Source organism: Eschrichtius robustus, chromosome 18, assembly GCF_028021215.1.
Source record: "Eschrichtius robustus isolate mEscRob2 chromosome 18, mEscRob2.pri, whole genome shotgun sequence".
NCBI classification, from domain to species: domain Eukaryota; kingdom Metazoa; phylum Chordata; class Mammalia; order Artiodactyla; family Eschrichtiidae; genus Eschrichtius; species Eschrichtius robustus.
The window spans coordinates 7,683,068-7,702,235 of NC_090841.1; the positions used below are offsets into that span (position 1 = coordinate 7,683,068).

Consider the following 19,168-nt stretch of genomic DNA (forward strand, 5'->3'; position numbering starts at 1 on the left):
ACATTATGAAATCTAAAAGAACTCGCTTAACTGATAAATTTATCAGTTAAACTAAAAATTCAGGACTAGCAGTAGATTTCTATTGTTTTGATTACAGTAGTAAAATATTCCAAAAGCAAGATATATGACAAATGATATACTTCTGTTCTTTATCAAATACAAACCCTGTAAACACACATGTGTGAAAACTATAAATAGGTATTAAATTTACATGCCCCCCAAAACAGTTTTTCATACTTTGTTCAAATTAAGCTTTACTCTCTTCACTCTGAATATCAATTAACTATAGAAGTACCTAAAGAGAATATAAAGTCCCATTTACCTGTGTTCTGCAGGTACAGGGGGCGGCCAAACAGCAGGATCTCTAAATGGTTCATCTTGACAGGACACAGGGAAATCTGGGGGCTTGTCGATTTTAAAACTCTCCAAAGTGCTGACAATACTTTTAACTTGTTCATATTCTTCCAATAATTCCTGCCGAACCTTAAAAAAATAGCCTTTATGCTACAAAATATTTATATAAATTGCAAATAACAAATTGCTATAGAATGCTAGTTTTCTTAATGTCTGTCAAAGTATGCAAAATGAGTAATTAAAACATAGTTAATAAAAACAACTATTTAAAGTTACATAGGAGGCCAGGAATTGGTTTGAAGACATACGTGTAATATATATCTTTTCTTAGCGCAAGTCGTTATATATCTTTCATGAAGAAATTTTTTCTACCAAAGAATGTGATGACCATTAAGACAATTTAAAACAAGCAACTAAGTTAATAAGAAGTTAACCATTCCCAGAAATCTATAATGTTATGCTAAATACTTCTAATATATTTGTAAATAGCTTCCTCAAAAATTGTCAGCCAAAATGCTGATAGGAAATCAGCATCTCCTATCCCCAATATCACAAAATACGAAATGCCTGTCGTGAGCATCTGAAAGCCTGAAGTGGTGTAATATTGAGACTAAGACTTACCCATTTCCAATTTAAATTCTGCCTCACCAAAGTCTGAATTCTTTTCGCCTTGGTTAAAATCTTTCAAGTCCTGGCTAAAGTTTATTTTGAGCTCAAAGGCAAGATTTTTCCCATATTTAAAAAACTTCACTGAGCACCAACTATGTGGAAATTCTCATGTTTTCAAACTTTGAGCCCAAACTAATTTTCAAAGGCAAGCAGATAATAGATTGAAAATTACATTTATAAGTTAATTTTAACAATTTTAATTTTCTTAACCAGAAAGCACACTTTACTATAAAGCAGAGCATAAGAAACTTTCCCTTAAACTTTACCTCAAATAATATATAGAAAGGAACATATAAAGGAGTCACAGAACCAAAGAAAAATCTAAATTCAACTAATATATGCAATTATATGCTACACTTAGAGAAATGAAATTTCAGAACCTAATGGAAAGAAACATAGTAGAAGCACCAGAACAGAAATGGTCACTATTTAACACAATTAAGAACAGGTCAAAAATATTTCCATGCTAGATTAATAAACAACTCTTGCCTGGGGCTAGGATGCAGGATAGAACACAACTAAAAATTTCAACTTGAGTTAAAGCGAGTGTATTGTTCTCACTCAACATAACTTGGTTAACACTTAAGTTGGAAAATAAGCCAAATTTACCCTGAAAACTTAGTAAAACATCAATTTCTGACCAGTGGAAAACTTAAAAGAAACACTTGAAAGGCATTAGCACATAAATGAAACTTCAAAGAAATGCCTGACTTTGTACTTTTAATTTTAAAAGGATTTTAAATTTTAAGATTAAGTGGGGAAATTCTAATCCAAGTTTTTATTAACTGTAATATTATATAACCAAGTTGTATAGTCAAGAGGCACAGCAAATATATTAGTGTTTCTTATTAGATTACTGACTCCTTTGTACTTGTAAGGAGTCCTTCATAAGAAGAGGAAATCTTCTTAAAGGAAAAGTTTTATGAAATGCGTCAAAATTACGTGTAAAATGAAAGGGGAAAAGGCAAGTAGAAATACCTTACTTCAAGAATTTGTAATCATACAAAATTAGTCAACTGATCAGGAAAAAGAATTAAAAGTAGATTCAATTTGAATTAAATATCTTCAAAATATGTCTCATAAAATATACTATCGAAAGTATATAAAATATTAACTGGGAAAGACAGAAAATTATTCAGAGTACATTTTAAATATATTTCAGTATTCAGACAAATGAGAGCTATTTACAAAATCTCAAACTAATTTTCTAACTCTTATCTTTCAAGTGTAACAGACCACTGCCCTCATTCACTGAATACTTGAACATGATCTTACCTGCTGCCATTTGCCTTTGACAGCTGGGTCTCTGATTGACTGGCAATGTCTCTGAATCTGCTGTATCACCCCCTGGTAATATACCATTGATGAGTCATAATTTCCAAGAAGTGCATATTCTCTTCCTTTCTTTGCATTGTCACAAATCTCAGCCAAATTCATCTTTCGGAGACCTAAACATAAAATATGACTTCGTATTAAGTTTTCAGTACTGACTTTAAAGCATTTCTTATTATGATTTAAAAGATCTGCTTAAAACTACTTTGAAAGGCAAAATGGTTCTCTCATTCTTTGAGGTTATCTGAATGCATCTTATAATACTGAACAAAATTCCCAATTTTGGAAATACAAAGGAGATCACAAAAGAACACACAAAAAGATAATAAGGAGACAAATTACACAGCTCTGAACTATCGGTTTATGTTACAGGTACATAAATTAGACACTAGTTCTCCTTGCTCATTTATAACTACTATAAGCTGCAATAATAGTAAAGATGAACTTGCTTTATTTTAGTCAACTTATTCTTGACAATGTAAAAATAAATATATGAATATCGCACATTTTCCAATGACATCAATTAAAACTGCAGAAACTATTTCTCACTAAAACTATTTGGCCCCAAGAACAAAAAGTTAGGGAACTTTTTGACTTAAGGAACACATTTTAAAAGAACAGCCTATAGTTGTCCATGCATCATTTATATACATTTAATTGTTCCATACAATTTAAATCTAAGCAAAAACCTGTGAATTAAACTACCTGAGCTCTTTTTGCTCCTCATCTTGTAATCTTCTATGACCTTGTCATTTGTAGCTTTTTGTCTGTGCCAATAACTATCGTTAATCTTTCCCCTCCTGTAAGATGCTAGGAAAAAATATCATCTGAACCTCTGGTTTCCACCAAAGCCCTCCAGCCCAGTAATTCTGGCTTTTCTTCCAGGCTTCTCTAAAGTCTCCCAAGATCATCCAAGGCTTCTAAGCAAAGTTGCTTTCCACCGAAAACTACAAAGATTAGGAAGTCCAGAGATACAGGAGAATGACATCTTGGGAAAGAGTCCAAATTGACCTACTCTTACTTCCTGGAACAGTAAACCAATGAATACACTTGGTAGAGAAAAATCAAAATATTCCTCCATGCCTTCCTGAGGGAATTAAATTTTGACGTGGGTAGCTTGGCTCTTCCTCTCTACTTCTTATCTATTCTTAAGGGGCTCAAAAACTCTTCCTCAAAATTAACCGCCTCTAGTTCTAGTCATTTCAGCTGACTCCAGTACCTTTTTGAGAATAAAACTGTTTCCTTTATGTGTTTTGGCATATTATTTGCCCCTTCTCCAGGCATAGGTTCCTTGAAGGCAGCATCTATGTTACTTGAGACTCACACTGCAACAAATAGTACACTACTTTTACACAGTAAGAAATTTCAACATTCAGTAGATCTACCCACAGAAAATAGGACAACCACGGAAAGCCTCCTCTTCAAATTAGAACAGTTCTTCAAATTAGTCATTGTGAGACAAAAGCATTAATTCTGCTAATATGTACAGGCACACAAATATGCAGACTGAAAATATCTCGATGTAAAGCAGGGGTCAGCAAACTTTTTCTGGAAAGGGCCAGAGAGTAAATATTTTTAGCTTTGAGGGGCAATGGGCAAAATCGAGGATATTATGTAAGTACTTATATAATGAGACAAAAATGTCCACAATTTTTATTGACAAAATTCAAAATATTATAGTAGTAATAGTTGAGTACAACTTTTTGCAGAACAGGTCTACTAATAAGAATGGAACTCTTCTGTAGGGGGATATTTCCTGTAGTTCGGATTCAGAGTTACTGTTCCCTATCATCAAAATCAATTGCAAATGTTCATATGTTAATGCTGCTCTTTAATAAGACTTATGCATTTCATGTTTAAAAGTATCTTTTTACCCAGATAGGTACTGTCACATAATGATATCAAATCACAAGCATATGATTTCATCCAGCATAGTCACTGTCTGGAAAGCATTTAAAGATTTTATTCTTCTCTTGATATGTCTTTTAGCATGTCATTACATTGCATGTTAATCACTTCCAATTGAAGGGTAAGTGGAAGTATCTCAATTACACACTTAAATGGATTTCATAATATGGAAATTTCCTTTCCACTTGCATCAAAGTAGTTTGAGCTCAAAAAAATATACTGAAAATCTGGGTGGGAATGGAGATCTCACTTCTTTGCTTTAACTTTTGACAGCAAGGAAAGCTATATAAAATAGCTTGGTATTACTTGTGATTCAAACATTAGTTGGCATTGAAATAACTTTTAGTTTTGCATATAAGCACTGTTTGGTCCTGTAATTTTCAGTTGATTCATAAAGGAACATTATCAAGTCTGCAGCCAAACTGATTTCCAAAGCCATTCAGTGTTCAGTAATAGTGGGTGAGAGCAGTTCCTCTCATTCAGAAAAATTTCAAATCAGCCCTTAGCTCAAACGATTACAATAGAACTTTACCACTACAAGCCACCAAACTGCTGTGTGGTAGGGGCAAGTCTATTTCTGACAAAAATTCATGGAACTGAGAATGGCTAAGTCCTCAAGAGCAACACTCGAGTCTTAAGACACTAATGGTTCCTTACTACATGAGAGATTCAAATATTCTCTGCAAAACACCTGCTGATAAAAAAAAAAAAAAAAACAGTGAAGGGCTTCCCTGGTGGCACAGTGGTTAAGAATCCACCTGCCAATGCAGGGGACACGGGTTCGAGCCCTGGTCCGGGAAGATCCCACATGGCACAGAGCAACTAAGCCTGTGCGCCACAACTACTGAGCCTGCACTCTAGAGCCCGCGAGCCACAACTACTGAGCCAGCGTGCTGCAACTACTGAAGCCCGTGCACCTACAGCCCGTGCTCCGCAACAAGAGAAGCCACCGCAATGAGAAGCCCGTGCGCCGCAACGAAGAGTAGCCCCTGCTCACCGCAACTAGAGAAAGCCCGTGCGCAGCAACGAAGACCCAACACAGCCAAAAATAAATAAAATAAGAAATAAATAAATTTTTAAAAAACAGTGACGAGCCAACAACTTTAACCATGCTACATTTTCACAGCTTTGTAAATTTGTTCACCTAAGCCTTTTTCTGTTCTACACATATTTTCGGCCACCCCGAGTGTCAACACATCTTAACAGATTCTACTTCAGGTTGTACAGAATTCGTGTTTTCTCAACTTCTTGTAAGTATTCCTGTCTGTAGCTATTCCACAAACACTATTCATTAAATGTAATTTTTCAGTAACTTCAAACTCAGCATTGACTTCTCAAACACTTAAGCTGTTTTGGTAACATCTGTCAATTCATCAAGAGCCAAGGAAAACCACTCAGAGTCATTTGCCTTTTTTTTTTTAATTGATTATTGATGTCCTCAACTCTTCTAGCAACTGTTCTCACCAGAAGGCTAATAGTCACAAGCAAGTTTATTTTCTCCAGACACATTTCTTTGGCTGCTACAGTCAAACAAGATTTACTTAAATTACCATCGGTAAATGACTTCCTTGTTTGGCCAACAAATGAGACACTCAGAAACTTACTCTGGGTGCAGCCTGATTTTCGTTTTTTAATTTTGTGAAGAAATTCTGCTTAAAAAGATATTCCTTTTTAAGTTTTCTAAGTTTTCTAACCACTGCTTTCCTATGAATTGGGAATACCATGACGAATGATTAGTCTGGTAATGTCAGTGTAAATTGTATGTCTTTAGCACAGCTATAGTGTCATTGCATAATAATCACAATGCTTTGTCATGTAGTTCAATATTCTACACTCCACTGTGCTTCAAAAGCATAAATATGTCAGGTCCATTTTTCTCATCCTTTCTTGTTTTGACATGATGGGAATCCGCTGACAATAAATGAAGTAAAATGTCACAGTACAGTGATATGCAGGGCACATGAAACACTGTGATTATAGTGCACAGCAAGCAGCAATGCAAAGCAATGAGAACATCACAAAGTCTCTACTCCAACTACTGAACTCTGCACAAAAGTAGCCATAAACAATATGTAAACAAATGAGTGTGGTTGTGTTCCAATAAAACTTTATTTACAGACACTGATATCTGAATTCATTTATTTTCATGTCACAGAACACTATTCTTCTTTTGACTTCTTTAACCATTAAAAAAAAATGAAAATAACATTCTTAGTTCATGGGCCATACAAAAATAAGGAGCAGACTGAATTTGGCCCCCAGACTATAGTTTGCCAACTCCTGCTTTCAGCTTGTCTTAAGAATCTAGGAAAATAAACACATACTAACCCAAAAGAAGTAGAAGGAAGAACATAATAAGGTTAAGAGCAAAAATCAATAAAATAGAACAGAAGGAAAAAAAGAAAGAAATTTCTATGTAGCCCAAAGCTGGTTCTTTGGCAAGATCATTAAAAATGACTAAACCTCTAGTATTACTGACCAAGAAAGGGAGAGAGAAAACACAAATTATCAAAATCAGAAATGATGAAGGGGTTATCACTACAAACTTTAGAGCTATTAAAAGGCAAAAGAGGGCTTAATGAAATGGACAAATTCTATGAAAGTCACAACATACCAAAGCTATTTCTCAAGAAGAAACAGAGTAATTAATCTGAATAGTCCTCTGTCAATCAATGAAATTCAATTTGTAATTTAAAATCTTTCCACCAAAAAACAAAACAAAACAAAAAAAAAACCCAAAACACTCCAAATCCAAGAGGTTTCACAAGTGAATTCTCTCAAGTACTCAGGGAAAAAATAAACCAATTCCAAACAAACTCTCGCAGAAAAAGGAAGAGGTGGAAAAACCTCCAACTCATATTTTAAGGCCAGCTTTACCCTGATACCAAAACCAGACATTATAAGAAAAGAAATTTACCTACCAGTATCCCTCAGGAACACGGATACAAAAATATTTAAATTTTAGCTAATCAAATCCAGTATATAAAAAGGATAACACATTATGACCAAGTGGGGTTTATACCAAAAATTCAAGGTGGTTTCTATTAAAAAACCAATCAATATAATTTTAAGAGACTAGAAATGAAACATATGATCATCTGAGTAGATGCAGAAAAAGTACTGGACAAAATTCAACACCATTAATGGTAAGAGCTCTCAGCAAACTGAAAATAGAATTTCCTCAACCTAGTAAAGAGGATCTATGAAATACCTGCAGCTAACGTCACATTTACTGTGAAAAAACTGAATGCTCTCTCCCAAGATCAAGAAAGAACAAGGCCAGTATATTTCCTCTCACCCCTTCTATTCAACGTTAGAACTAGAGGTTCTAACCAGTGCAACTAGCCAAGAAAAAAATAAAAGGGATAAAGATTAGAAAAGAAGAAGTAAAACTGCTTTTATTCACATACAACATCATTGTTAATGGAGAAAATCCTAGGGAATCTATAATAACTACTAGAACTAATAAGTTAGTTTTGTAAAGCTTCAGGATACAAGGTCCATATTCAAAAATCAGTTGTATTTCTATATATTAACAATAAACAATTGAAAACTCAAATCAAAACAATGAAATCATTCGAAAATATTAAATATTTAAGGGATAAATTTAACAAAACATATGCAAGATCTGGACACTGAGAAAGTAAAGATGACCTAAGTTAATGGAAATACATACGTGCATGTGTATGTGCACATGCATTTATGAATTGAAACTCTCAATAATGGTAAGATGTCAATTCCGTGGAAAGTGAGCCACAGACTCAATGAAATCCCAATCAAAATCCCAGCAGCCTTTCTTGTAAAAATCTACAAGCTGATTCTAAAACTTAGATGGAAATACAAAGGACATAAAATAGTCAAAACAATTTCAAAAAATAGTAAAGCAGGACAACTTATATTGAGTCCAAGATTTATTATAAAATTACAGGAATCAAGACAGTGTGGGACTGGCATAAAGACAGACACACAGACCAATGGAACAAATTACAGAGTCCAGAAAGATCCATACATATATGGCAAATTAATTTTTGACAAAGTTGACAAGGCAAGTCAACGAAAAAAAGGTTTTTTCCAAAAAAGGGTGCTGAAACAACTAGATATCCACATGGGGGGGGAAAAAAAAACTGAATCTCAACTCTTACCTCACATCATAAAAATTAACTCAAAATGAATGACTGACCTAAATGTAAGAGTAAAAACTACAAAACTTCCAGAAGACAATCCAACAACCTAAGATTGTTGAGGTTTTTTGCACTGGTTCCCCCAAACCCCAGTTCCCACAGGGCAACACATAATGGGCCAAGTGATATCAGCATATGCAGGAGCCTGCATTACAGGAGAAGAATCCTAAGTTTAGGGAACCCAAATCTATTATATTGAACACCATGCATGCCTACCCTTTGTTCCAAATGAAGATAATATCTTTCTTTCAAGGCTGTAAGGAAGCCTAAACTTTGCTCTGGAGGAAGACACTCCATCTACCCTCCAAGGCTGTTCAACTTGGTATCTCAGTTCATCTTGGGGAGTCCCTTTGTCTCTTCTATTTTGAATCATTTGTTTGCCTATCACGTGCCTTTCTTTCTGGTTTTACTCCCTTACCTTTACGGAACACATTTTCCATAGATGGGGGGTAAAGTTTCTGAGATCGTGCATGTCTGAAAACTCCTTTATTCTACCCTCATACTTCAGCAATAGTTTGGCTGGCTATTGAATGCTCACTTGCAAATAATTTTCCTTCAAAAATTTAAAGGCATTGCTCTATTACCTTCTAAGGTTCACGATTAAGTTGAGGAAACGGAAGTCATTCAAATTCCTGATTCCTTATATATCATCTGTCTTTTCCCCCTTCTGAAAATTTGTAGGATTTTTTTGGACCAAGTTTTCTAAAACTGTTGATGATATGCTTTGATATGGGTCTATCTGGGATTCTTTCAATCTAGAAATTAATATCTTTCAATTTTAGGAAAACTGCTCAACTAGTTCACTGATGATTTCTTTCCATTTTTTCTCTCTTTCTAAAACACCGTTTATTTAGCTATTGGACTTTCTAGGTTGGTCCTCTAATTTTCTTACCTTTTCTCTCCTATTTTCCATCTCTTTGTCCTTTTGCTCTACTTTTTCGAGATTTTCTCAACTTTATATTCTAACCCCTCTCTAGAGTATTTTCCTCCTTTTGCATTTTACTATTGAAGTATATAACGTAGAGGTCCACAAGTCTTCAGTGAATTTTAACATTGGTTACACCCAGGTAACACCCACATCAAGATACGGAACATTTCCATACCCCATGGGATCCAGGTCTCCTCACAGTTAGTACTTCTCCTCTAGGGCAATTACTATTCTGACTTCCGTTACCATTGAGTTGTGCCTGTTTTTTTAAAAATAAGCTTTACTGAGGTATAATTTTTATGCAATGAAATTCACTAATTTTAAGAGTACAATTTGATTTCTTTTGAAAAATGTATACAACTGCATACATTCTTCTGTTCACTAATCACTAAAGATTTGTCTTTTCTGGAATGTGACATAAGTAGAATGATACAGTATATATTCTGGTGTCTGACTTCTTTCATTTAGAATAATACTTTTGGGATTCAACCATGCTGTTCATATATCAGTAATTTAACGCTTTTATTGCTGAGTAGTATCTCATTATATGGATATATCAAATTTGTGTTTTCATTCACCAGTTCTCCATATGGCACTTCACAGAAATAAACACAAAAGTACAGGATACATCCTTGACCAAGGCTTCACAGTATTTCCACTGAGGTTACATCCAAAATTTCAAGGTACAAGAAATACAATCCATCATGAGGGTGAGTCAAAGGCTACAACATATAGCTGAATCCATGCTACTATCAAAAGCACTTGATAATCTAATAGTTACTATAAAATAAGTACATCTAAAAACATAGGGTCATTTAAAAATGAATAGGCACATGTGAAAAAGAATCAAAAAGAACTTCCGGCATTAAAAAATATAGTCACTGAAATGAAAAACTCAGTGGACTGAGAAAATAGCAGATTAGGCACAGATGAAAGGGGACTCAACAAACCAGAACACAGAGCTATAGAAACTGCCCAGAATGCAGTATATAGAGATAGAATAAGTAAGCAAAGATAAGAAATGCAGAGAGCAGAAAGATATGATCCATCATATGTCTACTATGAATTTTAGAAGGAAAAAAGGAGAGAGCAATACCCAATATATAATGGCTAAAAAATTTCCAAAATCTATAGAAGACAGTAACTCTCTGTTTCAAAATAAATAAAAATAGATCCACATCTAGAGAGAGTGTAGTAAAACTGAAGAAACTAAAAGCAATAGAGAGAAATGATATATTATCAACAAAGGAAAAATAATATATTGACAGCTCACTTTTCAAAAAGAACGCTGGAAGCCTGGAGGCAGCAGAACAGTACCTTGCATGTGCTGGGGGTGGGAGCTGCCAACCTAGAATTGCATACCAAGCTAAACTCTTCAAGTGTGAAGGCAACAGAAAAATTTCAGACAGAAAAACCTGGGTAGGGATCCAGGCACCACAAATTTTCTGTTGTGACCTCAGGCAAATCATGTAATTTCTCACTTCTACATCTATAAAAGAGGGAGAATAATATTTCTCACCATAAGGTTATTGTAAAAATTAAGTGTGATAATACATTAGCATCATTCCTAGCGTATGAGGACACTGAATCAACGTAAACTATTTTACTCCACACTCAACGTTAAAACAGAGGTTTGGAGCAGCTAATTTTTCCCCAAAAATAACAGTAAATCAACGGATCCAGTTTTCATTATAAATCCCTAGAAGCTATACCACAACTTTAATTACTTTTAACCATAATCTTGAAGTATAAGAGGGTTTTTTAAAATCTCCTTTAGTTTAAATTAGAAGAGTTTCTAGGACTTTTAAACGGTCAGGTTACATGTAAAGGAGGCATGAAATATTTTGGCAATGTCGCACACTTGACAATACTTCTCTTACTGAGGTATAATTTTATCATGTATTCAAAAATGAATCAGCATCTTCTTGCAACATTTACTACTGAACTGATCCAGTCATGCTGCCCTACACAGAACGATCCAAGTGTATCTTCAAGGAGAGTTCTATTCTCAGAATGAAAAGAAGAGCTCAGCGCAAGTTCATGCTCAGACCAAGAGGAAAAAAACATTGCTTCACTTGGTTCTAGATAATTATGACTTGTCTCCTTCATGACTCAGATCTAAACATAACAAATAAACCCCTGGTTCCAAGCTCTCCCTCCAGCTGCACCTCCAACCACACCCTTCCCCCCACCATCCTGCACAAAACACACGCACACGCGTGCACGCACACACGCGCACACACAGCTTTCTCCCCCAACATACCTGGATTTTTATCTTACACCAAGACTAAGACATACATTTGGGGAAACTAATAACTAGTTTATTTTCAAAACCCAAAATTGCTTAGGATGTCACTAATAATTCTTTTTTAAATTAAAACATGGTATTTATAATTCTTTTGTCTCCACAGTAATGGTTTTTAAATAGGAAAGAAAACATTGTTTTCAAACTAATTTTTAATGTGAGTGATATCTATCCAATTCAGTTATAATACATGTGAGGCTTAAGAAAAAAGTCTGCGTTAAACTATTTTTATTCTTACACTTCTGTATTTCTCTCACATTGCTCCTTTTCCTACCACAAGCTGTAAATTCCTGAAAGTAGGTATTTATTCTAGAAACACTGAAGCAGCCTCAACCATAGCAATGTGGACAAAATAACACTAGTTAGAATAGTGGTAGCAAAACAACAAATTGAGTTTAATTTTCAGCATTTTGTACCACACTGAATTCAACCAATGTCCAGGCTCCACGTATTTTTTTAACGTTTATCCAAATCACCAAATTCCAGTTTATTTCATGCAATGACTGCTATAAATACAAGCAATCAAACAAACATATAACCACAACTTCTCAAATTACTGCATCTTGAAGTGTGTCTTAATAGCAATAAATTAACCTACTATATGAATACTAGTCACCAAAATAGTTAACTTTGAAAGTCATGATACCTCCCATCTCTTTATGTGGGGTTATATTCTCAAGGACTGTAGCTTGCCATGAATAATGGAGACTATGACTTAATCATATACCCAGAGATAAGACGAAAATATCTGTAGCAATGAAGCTTTTTCATTTGTTTCCTCACCTGAGCTCACTTCACAAATACTTGAGAAACAGAAAATAACTGTCTGAGCAACACGAGAGAATCTAGATAGAGAATTCGAACAGCTTAAATGTTTCTCAGAAGTAACCATTACAATAATTTCTGCCCATGTACTAAATTCCACTGGCGTTGTTAAAACATTAAAAAAGACAGAAAATGTTTATCATCTGCCACTGTCTCAATATGGCAGCTTAAATTATAAATTTTATCTTAAGTGCATAAATACCCTTTAAGCATGAAAACAACAGTAAGAACATTTACTGAATGCTTACTCCACATCAAGCAGTGTGATAAAAATGGCTTTCTAGACATCTACTGGAGATTAAACAATGCACCTTGGAAAATTACTGCATTTTTTTTTTTTAACTATTCTCAATCTACACCTTAAATTTATCTAGCAAATGCCTGTATATGCCTGATTTTTACTAGGTATTCTAAGGCATAGTTTCACTAGGTCTACCATTTGTATTACAATTATCGAGGAGAGAAAATGTTTAAAATAATGCTGAGTACATTAAAACATATACAAATTTTCATTTACAAATAGATGCTCAAATATTACTGAAATCATAATATGGATCAGTCCAAAAATGAGATGAGTCAGAGAATCAAAGAATTTTGGAGCTGTTGGGATCTCAAAACTTGTACTGGAACCCCCTGTTTCTTTGAAGACGAAACTAAGGCAAAGACATTGTTACTATTAACAGTCTATATAAAATAACATTTTATAGCACTTAAGGAAGCTTCATTTAAAAGAATAATTGATGAATCTTTTTATATAGATCAAATTACCATTTTGTAATGTAACTACTACCTGATCTGCCTGCTTAATATGGTCAAGTAAAGTCACAGAACATGGCCTTTTGTCAAAGAGAACTGACAATCCTGCCATGTTGTTGGTAAGGAAGGGGGAGAAGGGGAAGAGAAAGGCCTTTGGTCATAGAGCACTTCAGGTTCACCTCCGTTAAACTGTCTAATTTTCCCAAAAATCTTATAGATAGTATTAACATCTTTTTCGAGTGGGGCGCAGGTTGGGAAACATGCGCACGATCACATGGAAAATAAGCTGTAGTTCCAGAAGTGGACAACGGATCTATCTGACCCCTCCCACTGCACCACACTCAGGAAATGATCCTTGGAGAAATGTTCTCTGTAAAAGAATATCACTGTGCATGTTGAGAAAATAAAGTTTTGATCCAAAAGCTCTGTCAGGGCCTTTCTAGTTTTAGTGTGATATTTATACAAATAGACAGCAATTATCAGTTTAAATGAATAAATCTAAAGTTACTGAGGAATGGTCCAATCATTAAGTTCTTGGCCTGAATTCTCTTCTCTTCAGGAACACATTAGCATATTGGTTTCCTCAATATTTTAAGCTTTCCCTTAGTAAACCAAACAAATTTTAAGGAAAAAAAAATTTACACCGCCTGGTGTTTTGCTGTCATCTAATCAATGAAACAATTCTTACTTGTCCTAGCTCAGGTCCCCTTCCATAGTGGCTATTTCAAATCTCCACTATTCTCCTTTCCTAACCCCAATCTCATCTCTCATCAATTGACCTTTACTTCTCTCCACCTCTTAGGGGCCATAAGCTTTGAACTCTCACCTTTTACCACCCAACCTATAAACACCTGTATCTATTCGCATCTCTTCCTTTTTCAGAGCGTCTCCCCTCCTATCAACGCTAGCATCCTGCCTAGTAACACAGCTAGCACTTAGCTGCTGCTTAGGAAACGTACCAAATTCATTCTAGCCTAATTCTTCCACCCTGCTCGCCCCATCCTTCCCTACTTTCTCAGGGACCTCGATCAGCTCTCTCCTCGCTCCTCGTCGCCTACATTGTCACACATTTCCTCTTTGTTGGCTCTTTCCTTAATAGCTTGTCATCAATCTTTTTTAAAAAAAACAACCTACAAACCTCTTTTAGTTTGCCTCAACTCTTTTTCTTCACAGTCAAGCTTCTTTAAAAAGAAGTGTGACTGGAAATTTTATGTTAAGGAAGTACTGTTGAATTTTTTCAGTAGGTAATATTACAGTTCTTTTTTTTTTTTTAAAGAATCCTTAACTTTCAAAGATACATACTGAAATAATTACAGATAAAAAGATACGATATCTGAGTCTAGCTTAAAAATAATACATGGGACTTCCCTGGTGGCACAGTGGTTAAGAATCTGCCTACCAATGCAGGGGACACCCTTCGATCCCTGGTCCGGGAAGATCCCACATGCCGCGGAGCAACTAAGCCCGTGCGCCACAACTACTGAGCCTTCGCTCTAGAGCCTGCGAGCCACAACTACTGAAGCCCGCGCGCCTAGAGCCCGTGCTCCGCAACAAGAGAAGCCACCGCAATGAGAAGCCCGTGCACCACAACGAAGAGTAATCCCCTGCTCGCCTCAACTAGAGAAAGCCCACACGCAGCAACGAACACCCAACGCAGTCAAAAATAAAAATTAATTAATTAAAAGAGAAATAAATAAAATAATCCAACTGCGGGCAGAGATTATAGATGAAACAAAATTGGTCATGTGTTCATTCTCCAAGCTAGGTGATGGCTACATGGGGCTCATCATTCTGTTTTCTTTTGTATATGTATTAATACGGAAACTTTTTTCAAGTAGCCTATGCCCAGATTCCTCTTCTTCATTTTTGCAGAGTTTGGAAATGATATGCAGTCACTAAATCCACTGGACACATTTCAACCTTTGCCTTACTCGCCCTCTCCGAGGCACCTGGACCACTCCCTCCCTGCTTCCTACTTTCCTCTCCTTCGTCATCTGTTGTGAAGCTCTCTGTGGTTCTTCTCATTGCTCTCTGCCTCCTGACCTCTCAGCCTCAACTGTGGCTCCCGCTTCCTTTCAAATACACCCCCCTCTCCCCAGAAACTCAACCCCCCTGTAAATGCTGCTGTTTCCCAAGAGTTCCATAGCCAAACCTCTTCTTTTTTCATAGCTACACATTCCTCCTATGTGAGCTGGTCCGTGCTCTCCTATAACTACTTAACTACACGTAAACCTCTACCTCTGAGCTCTGTCCTGAACTCCGGATACAAATGCCTCCTTACCTGAATATCCTACAGGAACCTGGAACAAATACGCAAAAGTAAATTGATTTATCCTTATCTTTTGCCCCGATAAAAACCTGTTCCTCCTCATCTCAATCTGTGGTTTCACTATCCCATCAGTCACCCTAGCCAGAAAACTAAGAATCATTCGTCTTAGGATTCCAAATCTTTCTAGCCCCCAACGTCCAAACTCTTATTAAGTCATATCAATTTTACCTCTTAAATACTCCTGCAATCCATCTCTTCCCGTAACTCCGACTGCTTACTTTAGGCTCTTTTCATTTCCTTACTGGACATTTTTGGTTTTTTTTCCCCTAAAACTGGTTTTCCTATCATCACTCTCCTGGATCCATTCTCCACACTGGAGCCGGAGGTCTTTCTAAAATACAAACCCAATAAATGGCACTACTCCATCAGAAATTCTTCAACAGTCACCCCATGTTGAGGAAAAATTCTAAACGCTTTGTCATGGTACCAAGTACTTCGAGATCTGGTCTCTCCCACTACATTGCAAGTATTCTGGGATTTAGTCATCAGAATGACCTAGGGTTCCGCAAACACAAAGCACTCCAATTTTTCCTTTGCTTTTGTTATGCCATTTGCCTAGAATGACTTTCCTCAGCCTCTCTCCAGTAAAAGCTTAAGCAACTTTCCTAACACAAGTCAAATGTCACATCGTTCTGGAGGCTTCTCCTAATCTCCCTAGACAGAGTCAGGCTCTTTCTTCCAAAGGGTGTGGAAAACGGCATCAGTGGTTGAGATCCTGACTGAGATGAGTTAGACCCACTTGGGATGAAATCCCAGGTTCACACCTTATCATCTATGACTTTGGGCAAGGTCTCTAAGGCTGCTTCCTCATCTCTAGATAACAGCAGCGACTTCACAGGATTGCTGTGAGGATTAAATAAGGGGCTGCATGCAAAATACGCCAAAGAGTACCTCCCACAGAGTAAGTATTCAATACACGTCACTGTGATATTACCACGTATTCCCACGCGAGGCTCACAGCAACTTGCACCTCTCTCCCACACTACTGTGATGACACGAATGTGTGCCCACGCAGGACACAGACTATATTCTATCATCTCTTAATTCCCACCACCTGGCATATATTGCCTGGCACATAATAGGTCCTTAACAAATCTTGAACGAATGAATAAACAAATCTTGAATGAATAAATAAGATATTTCAAATCCTTATACTGTATACCATAAGGTCTTGATTTTTTTCTAGTGGTCTTACTAAACCTACTTTTTATCTCCTCCTATGAAACTGCTACTTTAAGTATAGTTTACAGAGCCCAACTTCATTTAATGGAAATAAAAGGAATTTTATAGTGGCCTTATGTTGTTTTCTTGTTTTTAAAACATACACACACAAAATAAGTCCACAATACATCAATAATTTTCCAACATACCACTGTAAAATGCCAAATTTCTACGATGGTATTCTACCTGTCGAAAAATGTTAAAGGGTAGACAAGGCAGGTTTTCTAAATCTGTGTCAGCTTCCTTACCGCCAGGGCCTGAGCAAACTTCAGGTGCTAAGATGTATTCCAGAGCATTAAAAAAAAGAAAGAAAGAAAGAACATGGCGCTTTTCATTCTGAAAAATGGTCCTGAGAAATTCTGAAAAATGTTATAAAAAAGAAAATAATTACTACCCACTGCTAAAAAAAATGAAATAAAAAGACAAGTCTGTATTTCAGAAACGTTAGTTATTTAAAGTTGAACTAAGGTTTCAAACAGAATCAAAATATGTGTAGGCAGTGTTCAGGCTAGTAGGCGGGGGTGGATCTTGACCCTCAATAAATAAAATGCAAAATGCAAAACGGTAAAAATATCAGATACTACCATATAACAGCATGGTATCTTTTCTCTACTTCTACACTTAACCTTTAAACATTAATGCCCTTTGAGTAATTATTAATCAATGGGTTTAATTAATGCAAACACCTCCTACTTCAGAACAAATCTGATCAAATACCTAGAAATAAAGGAGGGAATCAGGGAAAAGGAGAAACGCCTGTTAAAATATAGTTTTTCGGGTCTCCCATCAAACGTGTGCGATACATACGGTTCTGCACCGAGAGGCAGCAACCTGGGGGGGGGAGAGGCGCCGAAGGCCCGAGGCCCTGCAGCCTGGGCGGCCGCTCCTCCCAGAGACTACGCGGGGCGGTGGCCGGGCCGGGGTGGGGCCAGTGCTGCAACCGGGGCGGGCCAAATGGCGGGGCGGAAAGCGCGAGTCTCACCTCCACTTCCCCTTCCCAGCGCTCAGAACCCAATTCCGCGACCACCCCAGAGCCCCCCTCAACACAAAGAGAAAGATTGTCTCTCCCCGCTCGGCTCAGTTTATCGGTCTCTCCCAGCTGTCGGGGACGCCGGGCTTTGTAGTTCTCCCGTCCAGGCCGCCCCGCCAAGGCCGCGAGCCCAAGGAGACGCTGAACTACAATCCCCATCATGCCATGCGCGCCCGCGGCTCTTCCCCGTCCCGCACGGCACGCACTGCCTCCCCCGCCGCGCCCGCGGCGGGAGCAGGGGTGGGGCTGTCAAGCCGGATACCCCACCACCGGCTCTGTAGCTGGCGCCCGTCTCCTTCGGATTCATTACCTAGGTGCCGCAGGTCGACCGACCGTTTTGCTGCGGTCCAGGCGGGGTTGGGGTGGGGCATAGGCCGCCGCCGCCGCGGAGTCCGTTAGTTCGCGACGTGCGTGTAGAGGCGGCGGCGGCGGCGGCGGCGGCGTACGGTTGCCATGGCAGCCGTGGGCCTGTAGGGCGTGGGGCTCGAAGTCAGCTCTGGGGAGGAGCCTGGGAACCCACCCAGATGCCGGGGCAGGGAGGCACTAGGGTGCGCCTAGGAGCGGAGGGAGACGGTGGCATGGAGGGGGATGGGTGACGAATTGAACTCCAGTGCTGCCGATGAGCCCTGCGCGGCAGCGTCCAATCCCCGTGGCAGGACGCGTGTCCGTTCTCTCGGCGAGCGCGGCGAGCCTGCTCTATTCTGAGAGGATGCCTGTGGCGTCAGAGGAAGGAGCGGCGCCAGGCTCCTTAAAGGTCGCTGGTCCAGCCCTTCCCTCTCCGCCTATCCCGGCATCCCCGCGGAGCCTGCCTCGAGGCATGTTTGGAACCTAAGCCACCTCTTTTGGGTTTTTGCACCAGTAAAACCGAATTTGCAACCTCTCACACCTCCTTTCTGCCGTTTTCTGTGTAGGATAGAAACGAATCATTTAGTAAAGTGTAATGCATGCGGCCTTTAGGATTATTCGGGAGGCTTGAGAATTTGTTAAATGGCATTGATTTCACTTGAACATTGATCTATAATATTTCTTAAATAATCGTTATGTGGGCTGGCCATGACCCGTCTCAGAGATGCCGTGAGTCTAAAACCCACTTCTTCGTTCACGTCCCGCCGCTACACTGGGTGGCTGGCTGATAACCAGGGGCAACTTAATTGGTCTGATGCTCAACGTTTTAATCTGCAAAATGGAGATAAGAAGAGCCATTTCGCAGTGCTCGTGAGAAATAAAAGCACTGATGCTGATGAAGCATTCTAAAACAAAGCCTGGCATTCAACAGTAACTTTCAAGTATTAGTCCTTTGATCCATCGTGATAAGAGCCAGAAGGGTGGG

General features: G+C 37.9%; 1 protein-coding gene across 5 annotated transcripts in view; it reads right to left on the reverse strand.

Annotated features, from left to right (window-relative positions):
- KATNAL1 (katanin catalytic subunit A1 like 1) overlaps positions 1-18,500 on the reverse strand; it is a 78,755-nt gene extending 60,255 nt beyond the window's left edge. For 2 of the 5 annotated variants that reach the window (XM_068526816.1, XM_068526812.1), the window contains exons 1-3: positions 18,149-18,500; positions 2,299-2,471; positions 323-483 (exon numbers count right to left, since the gene is read on the reverse strand). In XM_068526816.1, the coding sequence (XP_068382917.1) occupies positions 323-483; positions 2,299-2,471; positions 18,149-18,209 (395 nt within the window). In that variant the 5' untranslated portion in view covers positions 18,210-18,500. Of the gene's footprint in view, positions 1-322; positions 484-2,298; positions 2,472-17,056; positions 17,116-17,615; positions 17,689-17,790; positions 17,886-18,148 lie in introns of those variants that run through there. The other 3 variants (XM_068526813.1, XM_068526814.1, XM_068526815.1) reach the window with 3 other exon arrangements.
- Positions 18,501-19,168: the final 668 nt, after the last annotated feature.